The 17,637-nt window shown below is 45.1% G+C and overlaps 1 protein-coding gene across 4 annotated transcripts in view; it reads left to right on the plus strand.

The window, feature by feature from the left end:
• Positions 1-1,813: 1,813 nt before the first annotated feature.
• LOC117514491 (kinesin-like protein KIF13A) overlaps positions 1,814-17,637 on the plus strand; it is a 121,329-nt gene continuing 105,505 nt past the window's right edge. For all 4 annotated transcript variants that reach the window (XM_034174974.1, XM_034174975.1, XM_034174977.1 and 1 more), the window contains exons 1-2: positions 1,814-2,137; positions 2,345-2,435. In XM_034174974.1, the coding sequence (XP_034030865.1) occupies positions 2,083-2,137; positions 2,345-2,435 (146 nt within the window). In that variant the 5' untranslated portion in view covers positions 1,814-2,082. The remainder of the gene's footprint in view (positions 2,138-2,344; positions 2,436-17,637) is intronic.

Consider the following 17,637-nt stretch of genomic DNA (forward strand, 5'->3'; position numbering starts at 1 on the left):
AGTGAATCAACTTGGAATATAATGAAAAAACACATGATTATTAAGATTTCATCAAAATTATTAAATATATGCTGATGCATATACAAACTATAATCCAGCAAACCAGCCATGTAATGTGTGAATGTCTTATATAGTGATATAAGTCCTTTTAGAAGCTATTATAAATACAACTGTCATAATTTCTGTTCAAAAATGTAAACACTTGTTTATATACACAAATTATAGAAATAATTCATGGAAAAATAAATGTATAAGCTTCAGCAAATAATATTTGTCATGCACTTGATCCTGGGGCTTAGTAATTCACTTTCTAGACTGATTCACTGTGCCCCGGGTGCATGTGACACACGAGTCATGTTATTAAATAGCTGACAGCCTGGAGAAGACATAACACATGCTCATCAGTTCAACGGAGTAGTCTTCTAATAACATTTTTGGGCCACCTTGCGAGAAATAAATACAAAGACACTGACATCCACAAAATTTACTTTTGATAAGAAAAAACTGACGTCACTTGCCATTTAGTTTTACCCTTTAATGTATCCAAAAACAAAACACTAATTTATAAGTGGGATGTCTTTATGCATACAAATATGGCATAACTGCTGTAGGTTTGTAGATATAGCTACTGATGCACTTTGCCCCGGGTGCATGTGACACACATGAGTCATGTTATCAAACAGCTGATAGTCTGGAGAAGACATAACACATGCTCATCAGTTCGACGGCGTAGTCTCCTCATAACTTTTTTGGGCCACCTTGCGAGAAATAAATACAAAGACACTGACATCCACAAAATTTACTTTTGATAGGAAAAAACTGACTTCACTTGCCATTTAGTTTTACCCGTTAATGTATCCAAAAACAAAACACTAATTTATAAGTGGGATGTCTTTATGCATAAAAATATGGCATAACTGCTGTAGTTTTGTAGATATAGCTACTGATGCACTTTGCACCGGGTGCATGTGACACACATGAGTCATATTATCAAATAGCTGATAGTCTGGAGAAGACATAACACATGCTCATCAGTTCGACGGCGTAGTTTTCTAATAACATTTTTGGGCCACCTTGCAAGAAATAAATACAAAGACACTGACATCCACAAAATTTACTTTTGATAGGAAAAAACTGACTTCACTTGCCATTTAATTTTACCCTTTAATGTATCCAAAACAAAACACTAATTTATAATTGGGATATCTTTATGCATAAAAATATGGCATAACTGCTGTAGTTTTGTAGATATAGCTACTGATGCACTTTGCACCGGGTGCATGTGACACACATGAGTCATATTATCAAATAGCTGATAGTCTGGAGAAGACATAACACATGCTCATCAGTTCGACGGCGTAGTTTTCTAATAACATTTTTGGGCCACCTTGCAAGAAATAAATACAAAGACACTGACATCCACAAAATTTACTTTTGATAGGAAAAAACTGACTTCACTTGCCATTTAATTTTACCCTTTAATGTATCCAAAAACAAAACACTAATTTATAATTGGGATATCTTTATGCATAAAAATATGGCATAACTGCTGTAGTTTTGTAGATATAGCTACCGATTCACCGTACCCCGGTCTCCCCTACTAATATGTTAACAAACGTGTGTGTGTGTGTGTGTGTGTGTGTGTGTGTGTGTGTGTGTGTGTGTGTGTGTGTGTGTGTGTGTGTAAATAATTTTTAGACATGAAAATAGGTATAATTAATTTTTACATTTGATTACATTTTTGGTCGTGTGTGTGTGTGTGTGTGCGCGCGCGCTTGCGTTTCCACGGCGTGTCCGTGTCCGTGTCCGTGGGTGGGTTGGAGGACAGCAGCAGTGCTCCCAGTGGAAGATGGCGGTGGGGATGCTGTCTGGGGCTGGAGCTCAGACCCGCATTTGCACAAGAAATAACCCCGCGTGGGTGTGAAAGTGGGTAAAATGGAGATGTTGCGGTGTGTTGTCCTCGAGCCGTGGACTCTTTGGGGCCCGTCGAACTAAACTCGGCCGCTTTTTGTCCGCTGCTCACGCACGGCGGTGACTCCTCGGCGCGCGGGCGGGCAGGGTGGGAGTGAAAAGTGCACGAAAATGTCGGATACAAAGGTAAAAGTTGCAGTGAGAGTTCGGCCCATGAACCGCAGGGGTAAGTAGATATTTAGCTCTTACCGAGCTGTTTTTGTCTCTTCTTGCGTTCTTGCTACGCTGTCTTCAAAGTTTGCATTTCATCGCCATTTGTGGCTCCCAGCCCCGAAGTATGAGCTCGAGAAAGAAGAATAAATAAATCATCTTAGATTTGGCTTTTCAAACTCCTCCAATCTGCTTTACCTTCACAACGCACTTCTTTCTGCAGAAATTGAGCTGAAGACAAAATGTGTGGTGGATATGGAGGATAACCAAACAGTTCTGCACCCGCCGCCTTCTAATGCTAAAGGAGAGAGCAGGTAAACAAAGTGTTGGGGGAAAAAAGATAGTATTTTTTATCAGATTTTATAAAGTGAGAGAGAGAGGAAGAAAAACGTAAGGATTTAGTGCTTTCAAATCGGGGTGTCAAACTCAGGGAGAGGGGGCCAGATGAGGTCTGTCCGATAGATTACGGCCGTCTTATCATTTTACATTAGACTGGAAAAAAGTGTGCACTGATTTATCCATAACATTTGTTAAATCCTGGGGACAATTTTACAAATACATCACTAAGTTTTGGATAAATCTTGCTATTATCTGATCCTATAGTTGCAATTAAGCTTTTCTTTACAATCTTAGGTACACACTGTGCTTTGTGCAGCTACAGCCAGTCAGATAGCAGAGAGAGTTTCTAACTGAAAAGCAGATTTGGAGCATCAGATGAAAGGAGTGACTTAGGTGATAGGGGACAGATAGTAAAGTGAACAAGGTTGTAAAGTTCTAAAGCTTGTACTCTTGATATAAGAACTTGTACAATATGATGTGACTCATACACTTTTGCCCACATTTATTTTATATGTATTTGTTAATACCATTACTGTAGGTTTAACAACGCTATTACACTTTATACACTAATTACCATTTTTGTTTATCATGTTAGCTTGCTGGGTACGGTTGGCTTATTCACAGATAATTTAGCTCTTCCACTAGCTTATTTTTGCCATTTACAATTCTGTTTTACATGGTGTAGATTTTTAATGATTCATCAGTTTATGTGTTCCTCTAAAGACAACATATACTGTAGTACCTAAGTTCTTAGGTTTCCATTTGATAGCATAATGATTATACTTTTTATTTTCCTATAGTATGCTAACAGAGTTACTTTAGATAGATACCAGTACACTCACAGCTTCTGCTTCTACAGCTTAGCTTACTAACTATATTTGATTTTACTACTAGTCTAAATACTAATTACCTATACTACAATCTTCTCCTGTGATGTCTTATCCTTCTTATGTCTTATTATTTATTATATTATATATACCATTTTCTTGAGCTGTTTGGGTGGGTAGGGAGAGTTCCCATGGGATAAAAAAGCTTTTCAACCTACCATCCCTGGTTCTCAAGACCAGGCACCTAAGTGGCTCTACTCTACTCTTTTCTACTCTCCTATTTTACTCTTCCTTTTTAGATATTTAGATATACCTTTGTATACTGGCATAGTTCCACCTTAGAATTAAAAAATAATATATAAGATATACCTTACTGAATTTTCATATGCACTGACTGCCAAGCCATTGCAGTCAGTGCACATTTATATTTTGCTTTTTTAAATTTATATTTTAATTTTGTTTTATTTCATTTTAACTATTTATTTGTGCAGAGTAAACTGCTAGAATGAATGTGAGTGAGTGAGTCCACTGGACAAACTCAGAAATGCGTGTACCTAGAAACCTTCAATCAAGTATTCCAGTGAATATTAATATGCCGATCAACATACTAGAAGTTAGTTTATGTGGTCTTATTCAATCATGAGATATTGATAAACTACTGATTTCTGTTGGATACCATTTTGTTAGTCAGTTATATGATTCCATGCTGCCACCTAGTGTTAGTACTGTTAGATGAAGAAATCTTAATGGCTCATCATGTGATGACAGGTTCAAAATGTGGGACTGTTAACTCTTTACTCATATTAAGGATTTAGCACAAGTTTACATACCAGCTGCAAAGACAGTACATGTTTAATCATTTGTACAGACATCATTTCATAAAATCACAGTACAGCTCATTAAATGTGTTTGAATGTTTAATTATATACTTTTAAAAAATGATGTTATTTTATGTTTGTTTACACTGGGAAAGCAGAATTTCATAAGTGGCCCAAGGCTAATTTGAGTTTAAGACCACAGATGTCAGTTGAATGTTTGGGGATTTCAGACTTTTTGTTGGACAAACCAAGATAATGGAAAATGGCACATTGCATTTTAAGAAATTGTGCTCTGCCCATCTTTATCATGCTGCTCTTCTTCACTTCTGCACACAACCGAGACTTATGTTCTGATTAGTTCTTGGCTGAGAGACCACGTAGGAACACCAGGAAGTGCATGTTTCTCCAAGTAGAACTAGAACTGCATCAGGAATGGGCAATCAGGGTAAACTAGCCTATATATTCTGGATAAATCCTCAGTAATGTCCATCATAGGTTTTCTGAAGAGGGGGTAGGTAAAGGCAGTGGAGTGTAGGAAAGTCTGGCGTAACCTGGATGAGATAAATGAAGCCACGCCCACCTGTCTTGAAGTTATGGAGCTAGCTCAGGGTTACAAACTTGACACTGGGTTTGGTTAATTTATTATTAGTACATGTTTTTGTTGAGTGGGCGGTGCTTTGTCAAAACTATGACTCCCAATTAGCCTCAGTAACCGTGGCAGTATATTACTATAGCGACTGTTAACCATTTAGCAATATCTAGTAAAGCGTGTTGGGCAGCACGGTGGCTTAGTGGTTAGCACTGTTGCCTCACAGCGATAAGGTCATGGGCTCAATTCCCACCTGTGGCCTTTCTGTGTGGAGTTTGCATGTTCTCCCTGTGTTTGTGTGGGTTTCCTGCAGGTGCTCTGATTTCCTCCCACATCCAAAGACATGCGGGTTAGGTGGATTGTAATCTTTAAATTGTCCGTAGGTGTGCGAGTGGGTGTCAATATGTTTGTCTGTTTGTGGCGCTGTGACAGACTCGTGTCCTGCCCTGGGTGTACCCTGCCTTGCACTCTGTGGCTGCTGGGATAGGTTCCATCCCCCGCGACCCTTAATTGGACTAAGCGGTTGAAGATGAGTGTGTGTAGTAACTCGTGCTGACAGCGCTAACATAGAAATTAAATAGAAAACTTTACAAATTTGTAAAACTTTGCAAAATCTTGTAACTGTTAGAATGGCCTAAGCAGTGGGTCACCCCTTTGAGTCTGGTCTGCTTGAGGTTTCTTCCTCAGTATCATCAGAGGGAGTTTTTCCCTACCATTGTCGCCCATGTGCTTGCTCTAAGGGTTGGTAAGGTTAGACCTTACTTGTGTGAAGCTCCTTGAGGCAGCTTTGTTGTGATTTGGCACTATATAAACAAAATAAATTGAATTGAAAATAAATTGAATTAACTAAAGCTAAACTTTCACTCACCAAAAATACTGGAGCACAGACTTATTAAAAATCTGTTATTAACCACGCAGCAAACCATATTGTCTCATATTTGTATTAAAATGCTCAAAACAGAGCTACCGACCTGTTCATGGATGGCTGCTTGTGGCCTGTTAGCACCTGGATGCTAGCTGTCAGCCAAGTCTGCCAAACCCATAAATAGGCATAACTTTGTGGTTTTAAATAGTCTAAACTAATGGGTTGTATAAAAATTAGGGTGTAAACATGTTGATTTCCTCTGTAAATTTGGATCTTTTAACATGGGGTTCTGTGGGGATTGGCTCCATTTTGGCTTCAAGTGGCCACTCAAGGAACTGCATGTTTTGCCACTTCTGCGCTGGCTTAATTTTTTTAGCACGTAAGTTTGCTGATTGTCCAAATCCCAGTGTGGATCTCTGTTGATATAGCTGTGATGACCCCAAGCAACTGGGAGCAGCTATAAGCAGAACAAAGAAGTTAGAAAATTTATATTCAACATGTTAATTGATGATGAAAATGATTAACTGCAGGTCAACTTGGAAAACCTTTAGCACGAAAGTTCAAAGTAATTTGAAATGGACTCATTGTATTTATAGTTAATTCCTCCCATGTAGTAAATGACATTTAAGATTTGCATGTAGTGGATCAGATGCCTCAATTAAATGTTAAATAGTAGAGTATCAGAGAAACTACTAAAACAAAGATTGCATGGGACAAATGGTGGAATGATGTATCCACCTGTGCCAGCAGCATGTTCACTGATGTGCTCTTAAATAACACAGCAAAGACTAAAGTGTTCTGTTATGTGGATTGACACAAAAAACGAGTCAATTAGCAAATAACTGTTTGCTTCAGACAGCAGGAAAAAGTTGTAGAAATGAAAATGGTGTTATGAGATACATTTTCTGCAGTGGAACTAGAAACTAGAGCGGTACTCAATAGAGCAGATGTTCAACCCACCAGATCTGGATCTCTATCCACATCACATTGTGTTTGTGGAAAGTCTGTGGTGTAACACACATGCACTCCAGGTTTTTTTTTTTTTTGAGATATTTAATGAGGAACAAAACTAATCAAAGCATTCTTCTTGAAATGTGAAAATAAAAACAGTGATTAACACATCTGCATCCAGACTGAAGTGGATTATTTTACCTATAAAAATAACAATGCTTCCACAGAGTTCTATTTAAAAAGCAACAGCGGTGATTATTTTTAAAGTAATGACGCTGATCATCTTGCTCACAAACAGGAAAAAACAAAAGCAAAAAGGGCACTTGTAGAGCATGTGCAATGTCGCTGCAGTCAGCTGAGTGCAGGTAAGATTTTTAAAAAATTTATTATTTTATTATTATTATTATTATTATTACAACCCCAATTCCAATGAAGTTGGGACATTGTGTTAAATGTAAATAAAAACAGAATACAATGATTTGCAAATCCTCTTCAAACTATATTCAATTGAATACACCACAAGGACAAGATATTTAATGTTCAAACTGATAGACTTTATTGTTTTTGTGCAAATATTTGCTCATTTTGAAATGGATGCCTGCATCACATTTCAAAAAAGCTTTGACAGGTACAACAGAAGATTGGGAAAGATGATGATGCTCAAAGAACACCTGTTTGGAACATTCCACAGGTGAACAGGTTAATTGGAAACATGTAAGTGTCATGATTGGGTATAAAAAGAGCATTCCCAAAAGGCTTAGCTGTTCACAAGCAAAGATGGGGCGAGGATCACCACTTTGTGAACAACTGCGTGAAAAAAATAGTCCAACATTGAATGCCCGTGACCTTCGATCCCTCAGGCGGCACTGCATTAAAAACCGACAGGCTCAGGAACACTTCAGAAAACCATTGTCAGTTAACACAGTTTGTCGCTACTTTTACAAGTGCAAGTTAAAATTCTACCATGCAAAGTTAAAGCCATACATCAACAACATCCAGAAACGCCGCCGCCTTCTCTGGGCCTGAGCTCATTTGAAATGGACAGACGCAAATTGGAAAAGTGTGCTGTGGTCTGATGAGTCCACATTTCAAATTGTTTTTGGAAATCATGGATGTCGTGTCCTCTGGACAAAAGAGGAAAAAGACCATCCAGATTGTTACCAGTGCAAAGTTCAAAAGCCAGCATCTGTGGTGGTATGGGGGTGTGTTAGTGCCCATGGCATGGACAACTTACACATCTGTGATGGCACCATCAATGCTGAAAGGTACATCCAGGTTTTGGAGCAACACATGCTGCCATCCAAGCAACGTCTTTTTCAGGGACGTCCCTGCTAATTTCAGCAAGACAATGCCAAGCCACATTCTGCACGTGTTACAACAGTGTGGCTTCGTAGTAAAAGAGTGCGAGTACTAGACTGGCCTGCCTGCAGTCCAGACCTGTTGCCCATTGAAAATGTGTGGCGCATTATGAAGCACAAAATACAACAACTGAGACCCCTGACTGTTGAACAACTGAAGTTGTACATCAAGCAAGAATGGGAAAGAATTCCACCTACAAAGCTTCAACAATTAGTGTCCTCAGTTCCCAAACGCTTATTGAATGTTTTTAGAAGGAAAGGTGATGTAACATAGTGGTAAACATACCACTGTCCCAGCTTTTTTGAAACGTGATGCAGGCATCCATTTCAAAATGAGCAAATATTTGCGCAACAATCAAGTTTATCAGTTTGACCATTAAATATCTTGTCTCTGTGGTGTATTCAATTGACTATAGGTTGAAGAGGATTTGCAAATCATTGTATTCTGTTTTTATTTACATTTTACACAACGTCCCAACTTCATTGGAATTGGGGTTATTATTATTATTATTATTATTATTATTTCATTATGCGATTAACACACTGCCAAAATACTATAAAAATAGCGTTTACTCCATTGAAGATTGTTTGTGTGAGAGAATGCCAGAATCAAAAGGCTCTGGATGCTCTGAAATGATCATTCACATACAGATTAATGGATATTTGGCCATATTTTTCTTTGAAGTCATGAATAAAATATTTCTGGCCTGGCTGGCTTTAAGACAGCATAAAAGTAGTCATAATTGTAAGTGTCTCTGCACACATGTGCTAATAATTAGTGATCTCTGATGTATTTTATTCCTCTTAACCTGAGCGTTAGCAGGTGCATTTCCGGAAAACGTTTCACTCGGCAATTCTCTGCATTTTTCAGTGTGTGATGTCCTAATTAGCAAAACAGAAACATCCCGATGATTGACAGACAGAAGGAAAAGAACCTACTCCATCCAGAAAAGAAGCTTCTGAGCTGCTGTTCAAATGTGATGGCTCAGATTTACAGAGAGCAGACGACAAGCTTCACCCCGAAAAGCTTTTTCAGAGTGTCGGATTTTGTGGATGCTGGTTTACTGAAGCTGTGTACATTGACGTGGGACATCTGACTCTGTTTTTAACAGACTGCCTGGACACAGAGATGTATTTGTTACATTGGAAAAAGTCAAGAGTACATTATTTCCAGGAGTTCATGGACGTTATTTTACGTGCCACGATCAAGAGTAGGGTTGGGTATCGAGAACCAGTTCTTTTCGGGTATCGTTAAGAAATGATTTGATCCACTGATATCAATAGCCTTTTTTGATTAATGATTCCCTTATCTGTCCTTCAGAGCGGCCATTGTTTTTGAGGGTGTTTGTCGGGAAAATGATCATTTCTCTTTGTTGATTACAGACCCTGCAGCTGGTCTGTAATCAACTGTTTCTGCAGGGCGGCTCTTCTTTAAATCTTGAACCAACGAAGCAGTGCTTCGATCCACATTGGGCAGCTGTGCTGACGTGCAGCTGCCCAAGACTGTATGGCTGCAGATCTGCAGACTCCAGTAGCCGTTTGAGTTCAGCTCAGATGAATGAAGAGTCTGTCATGCATTAATGTCTGAAAGGAAATGCTTTTGACAAAAGCTACAGATTTTGTTTATTTCTATTTATGTCCGGAGATCAAGGATCCAGTGACCAATTTCATATTTATTTACTTTAATACTCAATAAAATGTTGTTGACATAGAAACCTGTAAAGCCTATTTTTTGTACACAGAAAATTCACAGGAGGTATTGATAAGGAAATCGATAAGGAATTGGATCGATAAGCAGAATCGATAATGGCATTGATATCGATAAAATCTTATCAATACCCATCCCTAATTGAGAGAGAGGCAGAGCTGCAGCCACGGCGATCTCAGGCACGCGCTTCTTTGATCACGTGACGTTTACATATGGAAATTAATCCATAACACTATGTTGGGAAAGTGTAGGAACACGGACCCACAACAGGGGGCGCAAATGAACGGACAATGGAGTAAGTCAAATAACAACGCTTTACTGTTGTGAATGTGCACAACGAATACAACCAATCACAGAAAGGGACAACAGTCAATTCACAAAAGTGTCGTGTGGGCAGGCTCGAAGATAGGAGAGGCCTCTCCAAGGTAAGACCGGAACCACACGGCTTCCTCCGCCACAGTACCCCGGGAATACTGGAGCCGCCAAGTCCCGAACTCCCAGGTGGCCACTGCCTCCGCGTGTCGGACCTGGTACTGCTGGCGAGGAAACAAAGTACAGTCAGATGGGGGCGCGTTTGCACCCAGGACTCCGAACAGCAGGAAAGTTACCTCCACCTCTCGTTGGAACAGTAATCCAAATAACTAGCTCAATCCAAAAAGATACACTCTGTTAGCGTCAATACGTTACCTCTCCGGTAAAAACGATATCTCGGCAATGAGGTGGAGATGCCGTCCTGCTGATATACCCCACTGATGATTGCCGTCAGCTGTCTCAGGTGATGGGTGACAGCTGTCACCGAGGCTGCTCCCGTGAGGCGGCGGCGCCCTCTGGTGCCTGGAGCCTGCACTCCAGGCAGGGCGCCCTCTGGTGGTGGTGGGCCAGCAGTACCTCCTCTTCAGCGGCCCACACAACAGGACCCCCCCCTCAACGGGCGCCTCCTGGCGCCCGACCGGGCTTGTCCGGGTGGCGACGGTAGAAGTCGGCCAGGAGGGCCGGATCCAGGATGAAGCTCCTCTTCACCCAGGAGCGTTCTTCAGGGCCATACCCCTCCCAGTCCACCAGATATTGAAAGCCCCGGCCCATCCGTCGGACGTCCAACAACCGGCGCACTGTCCAAGCCGGCTCGCCATCGATGATCCGGGCAGGAGGTGGCGCCGGACCGGGTGTACAGAGGGGCGAGGTGTGATGGGGCTTGATTTTTGACACATGGAATACTGGATGGATCCGCAGTGAGGCTGGAAGCCGAAGCCTCACTGCGGCAGGATTGATGACCTTGAGAATCTTAAACGGACCTATGTACCTGTCTTGCAGTTTTGGGGAGGCCACTTGCAGTGGAATGTCCTTGGTGGACAACCACACTTCCTGCCCGGGGCGATACATAGGGGCCGGGGTCCGCCGCCAGTCTGCATGGGTCTTCGCCCTCATCCGGGCCCTCAACAAAGCAGAACGGGCGGCACGCCACACCCGACGGCACTTCCGCAGGTGGGCCTGGACCGAGGGCACACCGACCTCTCCCTCAACCACCGGGAATAATGGGGGCTGATACCCCAAACACACCTCAAAGGGGGAGAGGCCGGTGGCTGATGACACTTGACTGTTGTGGGCGTACTCGATCCAGGCCAGATGAGTACTCCAGGCCGCCGGGTGCACAGCTGTCACACAATGTAGCGTTTGCTCCATTTCTTGATTGGCCCGCTCTGCTTGCCCGTTGGTCTGGGGGTGATACCCGGATGAGAGACTAACCGTGGCCCCCAGTTCCCGGCAAAAGCTCCTCCAGACGTGCGAGGAGAACTGGGGACCGCGATCGGAGACGATGTCTGATGGTATTCCATGCAGGCGGACGACGTGGTGGACCAGGAGGTCCGCTGTCTCCTGGGCCGTTGGGAGCTTCGGGAGGGCCACGAAGTGGGCCACCTTGGAGAATCGGTCCACTATCGTGAGGATGACGGTGTTTCCCTGGGACGGCGGGAGGCCCGTGACAAAATCCAGGCCGATGTGGGACCAGGGGCGATGAGGCACGGGCAGCGGCTGTAGCAGTCCCGGAGCCTTGCGATGGTCAGCCTTGCCCCTGGCGCAGGTGGTACAGGCCTGGATATAGTCCCGGACGTCGGCCTCCAGGGACGCCCACCAGAAGCGCTGCCGGACAACTGCCACGGTTCTTCGCACCCCTGGATGACAGGAGAGCTTAGAGCCGTGACAGAAGTCCAGGACTGCAGCCCTTGCCTCTGGTGGGACGTAAAGTCTGTTCTTTGGTCCAGTCCCGGGGTCCGGGCTTCGTGCCAGGGCCTCCCGGACGGTTCTCTCTACGTCCCAGGTGAGGGTGGCCATGATAGTGGACTCCGGGATGATGGGTTCCGGTGGATCCGACAACTCAGTTTTGACCTCGTCTTCGTGTACCCGGGACAAGGCATCCGATTTCTGGTTCTTGGTCCCGGGCCGGTAGGTGATGCGGAAGTCAAAACGGCCGAAGAACAGTGACCAGCGGGCTTGCCTGGGATTCAGCCGCTTGGCGGTCCTGATATATTCCAGGTTCCGGTGGTCAGTGAAAACCGTGAATGGCACGGACGTTCCCTCCAACAGATGTCTCCACTCTTCAAGAGCCTCTTTCACCGCAAGGAGTTCTCGGTTGCCGACGTCATAGTTCCGTTCAGCCGGGGTCAACCTGCGGGAAAAATAGGCACACGGGTGAAGGACCTTATCGGTCTTCCCACTCTGGGACAGCACAGCTCCTATCCCTGAGTCCGAGGCGTCCACTTCAACCACTAACTGGCGACTAGGATCGGGCTGCACCAGAACGGGTGCAGACGAGAAGCGCTGTTTCAACTCCTTGAACGCGGCACCGCAACGATCCGACCAGGTGAAGGGGACTTTTGGTGAGGTCAGGGCTGTCAGGGGGCTAACAACCTGACTGTAGCCCTTAATGAACCTCCTGTAGAAATTCGCAAAGCCGAGGAACTGTTGCAGCTTCCTACGGCTTGTGGGTTGGGGCCAGTCTCTCACCGCCGCAACCTTGGTCGGATCAGGAGCAACGGAGTTGGGGGAGATGATGAACCCCAGGAAGGACAAAGAGGTGCGGTGAAACTCACACTTCTCGCCCTTAACAAACAGCCGGTTCTCCAATAACCGCTGCAGGACCTGACGTACATGTCGGACATGGGTCTCAGGATCCGGAGAAAAGATGAGTATGTCGTCTAAATACACGAAGACGAATCGGTGCAGGAAGTCCCGCAAGACATCATTAACCAATGCTTGGAACGTCGCGGGAGCATTTGTAAGACCGAACGGCATGACCAGGTACTCAAAATGACCTAACGGGGTGTTAAATGCCGTCTTCCACTCGTCTCCCTTCCGGATCCGAACCAGGTGATACGCATTCCTAAGATCAAGCTTGGTGAATATCTTGGCTCCATGCAGGGGCGTGAACACCGAATCCAACAAGGGTAAGGGGTATCGGTTACGAACCGTGATTTCGTTCAGCCCCCTGTAATCGATGCATGGACGTAATCCGCCATCCTTTTTCCCCACAAAAAAGAAACCCGCACCCATCGGGGAGGTGGAATTCCGGATCAACCCGGCAGCCAAAGAGTCCCGGATGTAGGTCTCCATTGATTCGCGTTCAGGTCGTGAGAGGTTGTACAGCCTACTGGACGGGAACTCAACGCCTGGAACCAAATCAATGGCACAATCATATGGGCGGTGCGGGGGAAGGGTGAGTGCCAGATCCTTGCTGAACACCTCCGCAAGGTCATGGTACTGCACCGGCACCGTCCCTAGATTGGGCGGGGCTCTGACCTCCTCCCTGGCCTGGGAACCGGGAGGAACCGAGGAACCTAAACATACCCGATGGCAGGTCTCGCTCCACTGAACCACTACCCCGGACGGCCAATCGATCCGGGGATTGTGTTTCAACATCCAGGGAAAACCTAAAATCACACGGGAGGTGGCCAGAGTCACGAAAAACTCGATTTCCTCCCGGTGATTCCCCGACACCACCAGAGTTACTGGTGGTGTCTTGTGAGTGATTGGAGGGAGTAGGGAGCCATCTAGCGCCCGTACCTGCACAGGCGAGGTAAGCGCCACCAGAGGGAGCCCTATCTCCCTAGCCCATTTGCTATCTAGCAAATTCCCTTCAGAGCCCATGTCCACCAGTGCTGGGGCCTTCAGGGTTAAATCCTCATAAAGGATTGTAACTGGGAGTCGTGTGGCGATGTGGGTGTGTCCCACGTGAACGTCTCGGCCCACCCCTAGCCCAGTTTCTAGGGGCGGGCGTTGGTGTTTAACCGCTCGGGGCAGTCCCTTACTTGATGCTCAATCGAGCCACAAACAAAACACGCCCCGCGGTCCAGCCTCCTTTGTGTGACCGGTGCCCTAAATGTTGCCCTACTCGTGTCCATAGCTTCGTCAGCAGGGGGGCTGCAACCGCACGGAGCGCAGGGGCCGTGGAGCGTGGGGAGGGCGGAACGCGGTCGGAACCGGAAGGGAGAGGGACGACGCGTGCCTGGCCACGCCCTTCGTCTCGTTCCCGACGGCGCTCATTTAACCGATTGTCTAAACGTATAACAAGATCGATAAGCCCATCTAAATCCCGCGGTTCGTCCTTAGCCACCAGGTGCTCCTTGAGGACCAATGACAGTCCGTTTACGAAGGCGGCGCGGAGGGCAGCGCTATTCCAGCCGGACCTCGCAGCCGCGATGCGGAAGTCGACTGCATAGGCAGCTGCGCTCCGGCACCCCTGTCTCATTGACAGCAGCACGGCTGAAGCGGTCTCTCCTCTATTAGGGTGATCGAACACCGTTCTGAGCTCCCTCACAAACCCATCATATGTCAGAAGGAGCCGTGAACTTTGCTCCCAGAGCGCTGTAGCCCAAGCGCGTGCCTCACCACGAAGCAGATTTATCACATAAGCTACTTTGCTAGCGTCAGTCGCGTACATGACGGGACGCTGTGCGAAGACGAGCGAACACTGCATAAGAAAATCCGCGCTCGTCTCCACACAGCCTCCGTACTGCTCTGGGGGGCTTATGTATGCTTCAGGGGAAGGTGGGAGGGGTCGTTGGACAACCAGTGGAACATCGTTGTTACGCACAGGTTCTACGGGAGGGAGAGCCGCAGCGGCGCCCGGAGGGCGTGCTTCCACCTGCGCGGCGAGAGCCTCCACCCTGCGGTTCAGGAGGACGTTCTGCTCGGTCATCAAATCTAACCGAGTCGTGAAAGCGGTGAGGATCCGCTGCAACTCACCGATTACCCCTCCTGCGGACGCCTGTGCGCCTTGTTCTTCCATTGGCCGTTCAACAGCCGGTTGACGCCCCTCGGGATCCATGACGCTGGCCGAGATATCCTGTTGGGAAAGTGTAGGAACACGGACCCACAACAGGGGGCTCAAATGAACGGACAATGGAGTAAGTCAAATAACAACGCTTTACTGTTGTGAATGTGCACAACGAATACAACCAATCACAGAAAGGGACAACAGTCAATTCACAAAAGTGTCGTGTGGGCAGGCTCGAAGATAGGAGACGCCTCTCCAAGGTAAGACCGGAACCACACGGCTTCCTCCGCCACAGGACCCCGGGAATACTGGAGCCGCCAAGTCCCGAACTCCCAGGTGGCCACTGCCTCCGCGTGTTGGACCTGGTACTGCTGGCGAGGAAACAAAGTACAGTCAGATGGGGGCGCGTTTGCACCCAGGACTCCGAACAGCAGGAAAGTTACCTCCACCTCTCGTTGGAACAGTAATCCAAATAACTAGCTCAATCCAAAAAGATACACTCTGTTAGCGTCAATACGTTACCTCTCCGGTAAAAACGATATCTCGGCAATGAGGTGGAGATGCCGTCCTGCTGATATACCCCACTGATGATTGCCGTCAGCTGTCTCAAGTGATGGGTGACAGCTGTCACCGAGGCTGCTCCCGTGAGGCGGCGGCGCCCTCTGGTGCCTGGAGCCCGCACTCCAGGCAGGGCGCCCTCTGGTGGTGGTGGGCCAGCAGTACCTCCTCTTCAGCGGCCCACACAACACACTACGGTTGTTTAATAAATAATTAAGATCCTAGTGTCTTACGTACATTTGGTACATGTTCAATAAAGCCACTCTATCAATCACTCAGTCAAAAACAATATTTATGTTTTAAGAACGGAAGTTCTGCAAATCAAGGAATATTTGCAGATCATCCACTTGTGTATTTGCAGGTATTAATGAGACAAATGTAACTCCATAGGCATAGGAAGTTAGCTTTGAGTTAGCGGAAGTTAGCATGCATACTAAGGCCTGCAAAATGTCTTATACATGACTCAAGAGGTGTTATCGGGTCACATAAACAGCGTTTTCAGTTTTAGGAGTGTTTATTTCTTGTTAGCTTTAACATAATATATGACAGACAGGATATATTTACACACAAACAAAACAGAGTTTTGCAGCTAGCTACCAGCCTGTGACATCACCATGCTAACGTCCGTGAAATATCTTGTAAATAAGTTCAGAGTTGTTATTAGGTTCCAAAAACAGCGTTTTCAGTTTTAGATATGTTTATTTCTTGCTAGCTTTTACAGAATATATGATAAACATGTATATAAGGACAGAAAACAAAGCAATTTTGGAGAGGCCAGCCACTGACGTCACGGTGCAGCTTTAGCCTGATTGGCTGTCACGCCCTTCAAACCCTTCAACAAAACTGAACAGATTGAAACAGAATGTGACTTTCTAACCTCTTAAAATACCTCTTAAAATAGGTCAAGGTTACCCATCTTTGAACTTGTCCAAGGTCTGTGTCCCAAGAATGTTCTCTGTGAATTCAAAGACTCTGACAGTAATAGGACTGGACTTATGCTGATCACAGACAGACGGACAGATGGATGCAAAGCCTTTGCAAAACCTGATGGCGGGTAAAAAAAGAAATATGGCATTAAATGAATGCAGTGGATGGCTTTGGTTTTGCTGCACCTGAGGACATGATGGCCTTCACCCAGCTTCCTGCAACATGATACTTTGTTCTCCAATTCATATGTACTTTCCAATAATAATCGCCGCAGTCCAATAATATCCCCATATTTTGCATATCTGATGTTAAGTTTCGAGGTTGTCAAAGGTGATCGAACATCTTTGATGCGTGTCACATGACCAACAGAGCAGCCACATGGGACCAAAATAAATCTTGATTTAAACCACACCTGATATGTTTTGTTGTGTCGTTTTTCAAAGTCCAGGCCATGTAGAGCGACACGCTGGAATAATAATCACACAGAAAACCAAGAAAGCGGCACACTCGTATTGTCCGGGTAACGATAAAGAGCGCTGCAACAAACCGAGAGCTCAGCGCGCTCTAACATTTCACACGGCTGATTGAATGTCATCAAAGAAAAGCTGCTGCTTCTCAGAGATGTGACACCAGATCACAACGTGTTAAAATCCACCAATCATAGTGAAGTGCAGATCTTGATTTTGCGCTCGGTTTGGTCCACGCTGCGTGATTCGACAGCTGACCTAATTATCCCCGCAAGAGAAATCTGATGCTGAAATTTATTCAGTTCGTGTGATCCTTTCATTTTTTTTTCCCACTAATTACATTTAATGTGTTTGAACCAAGTACAAACATGCAAGGTCAAAATCCAATTTTCTTAATGCTTGCAAGCTTCATCCTCCTCCTCCTGGTCCGTGGGAAGGTGCTCCTTCTCTGAAAGGAACCAGCAGCATTTCTCTCATAGTTAAAGCTACAGACACAGAAATGGGTTGCTTCTTTGACGTTAAAAATATGTTTATTTGTTTGTTCTTAGCCCTCAGCCTGCAGCGGCTGCAGGCGCGATTGTCTTCATGCTGATTGATATGTCTGTCTGCCCTTCACGAGCCACACATTTGGCAGAAAACCGGTTCAGTGATCACCTCCAAGTTTTCAGGATATGTTTAAGCCAGGTTAGCATCAGGTCCTATTGCTTTTAGAGTCTGAAGGTCAGAGTTCAAGGTCACTTGAAGCCTAAAAATCTGCTCGAGACAAACAAAACACAAACAAAAAAGTGCTTATGAGATGAATAACTTCTGCTGTACTTTCAAGTGTGTTTCTAAATTTGG

Source organism: Thalassophryne amazonica, chromosome 7, assembly GCF_902500255.1.
Source record: "Thalassophryne amazonica chromosome 7, fThaAma1.1, whole genome shotgun sequence".
Taxonomy (NCBI): Eukaryota; Metazoa; Chordata; class Actinopteri; order Batrachoidiformes; family Batrachoididae; genus Thalassophryne; species Thalassophryne amazonica.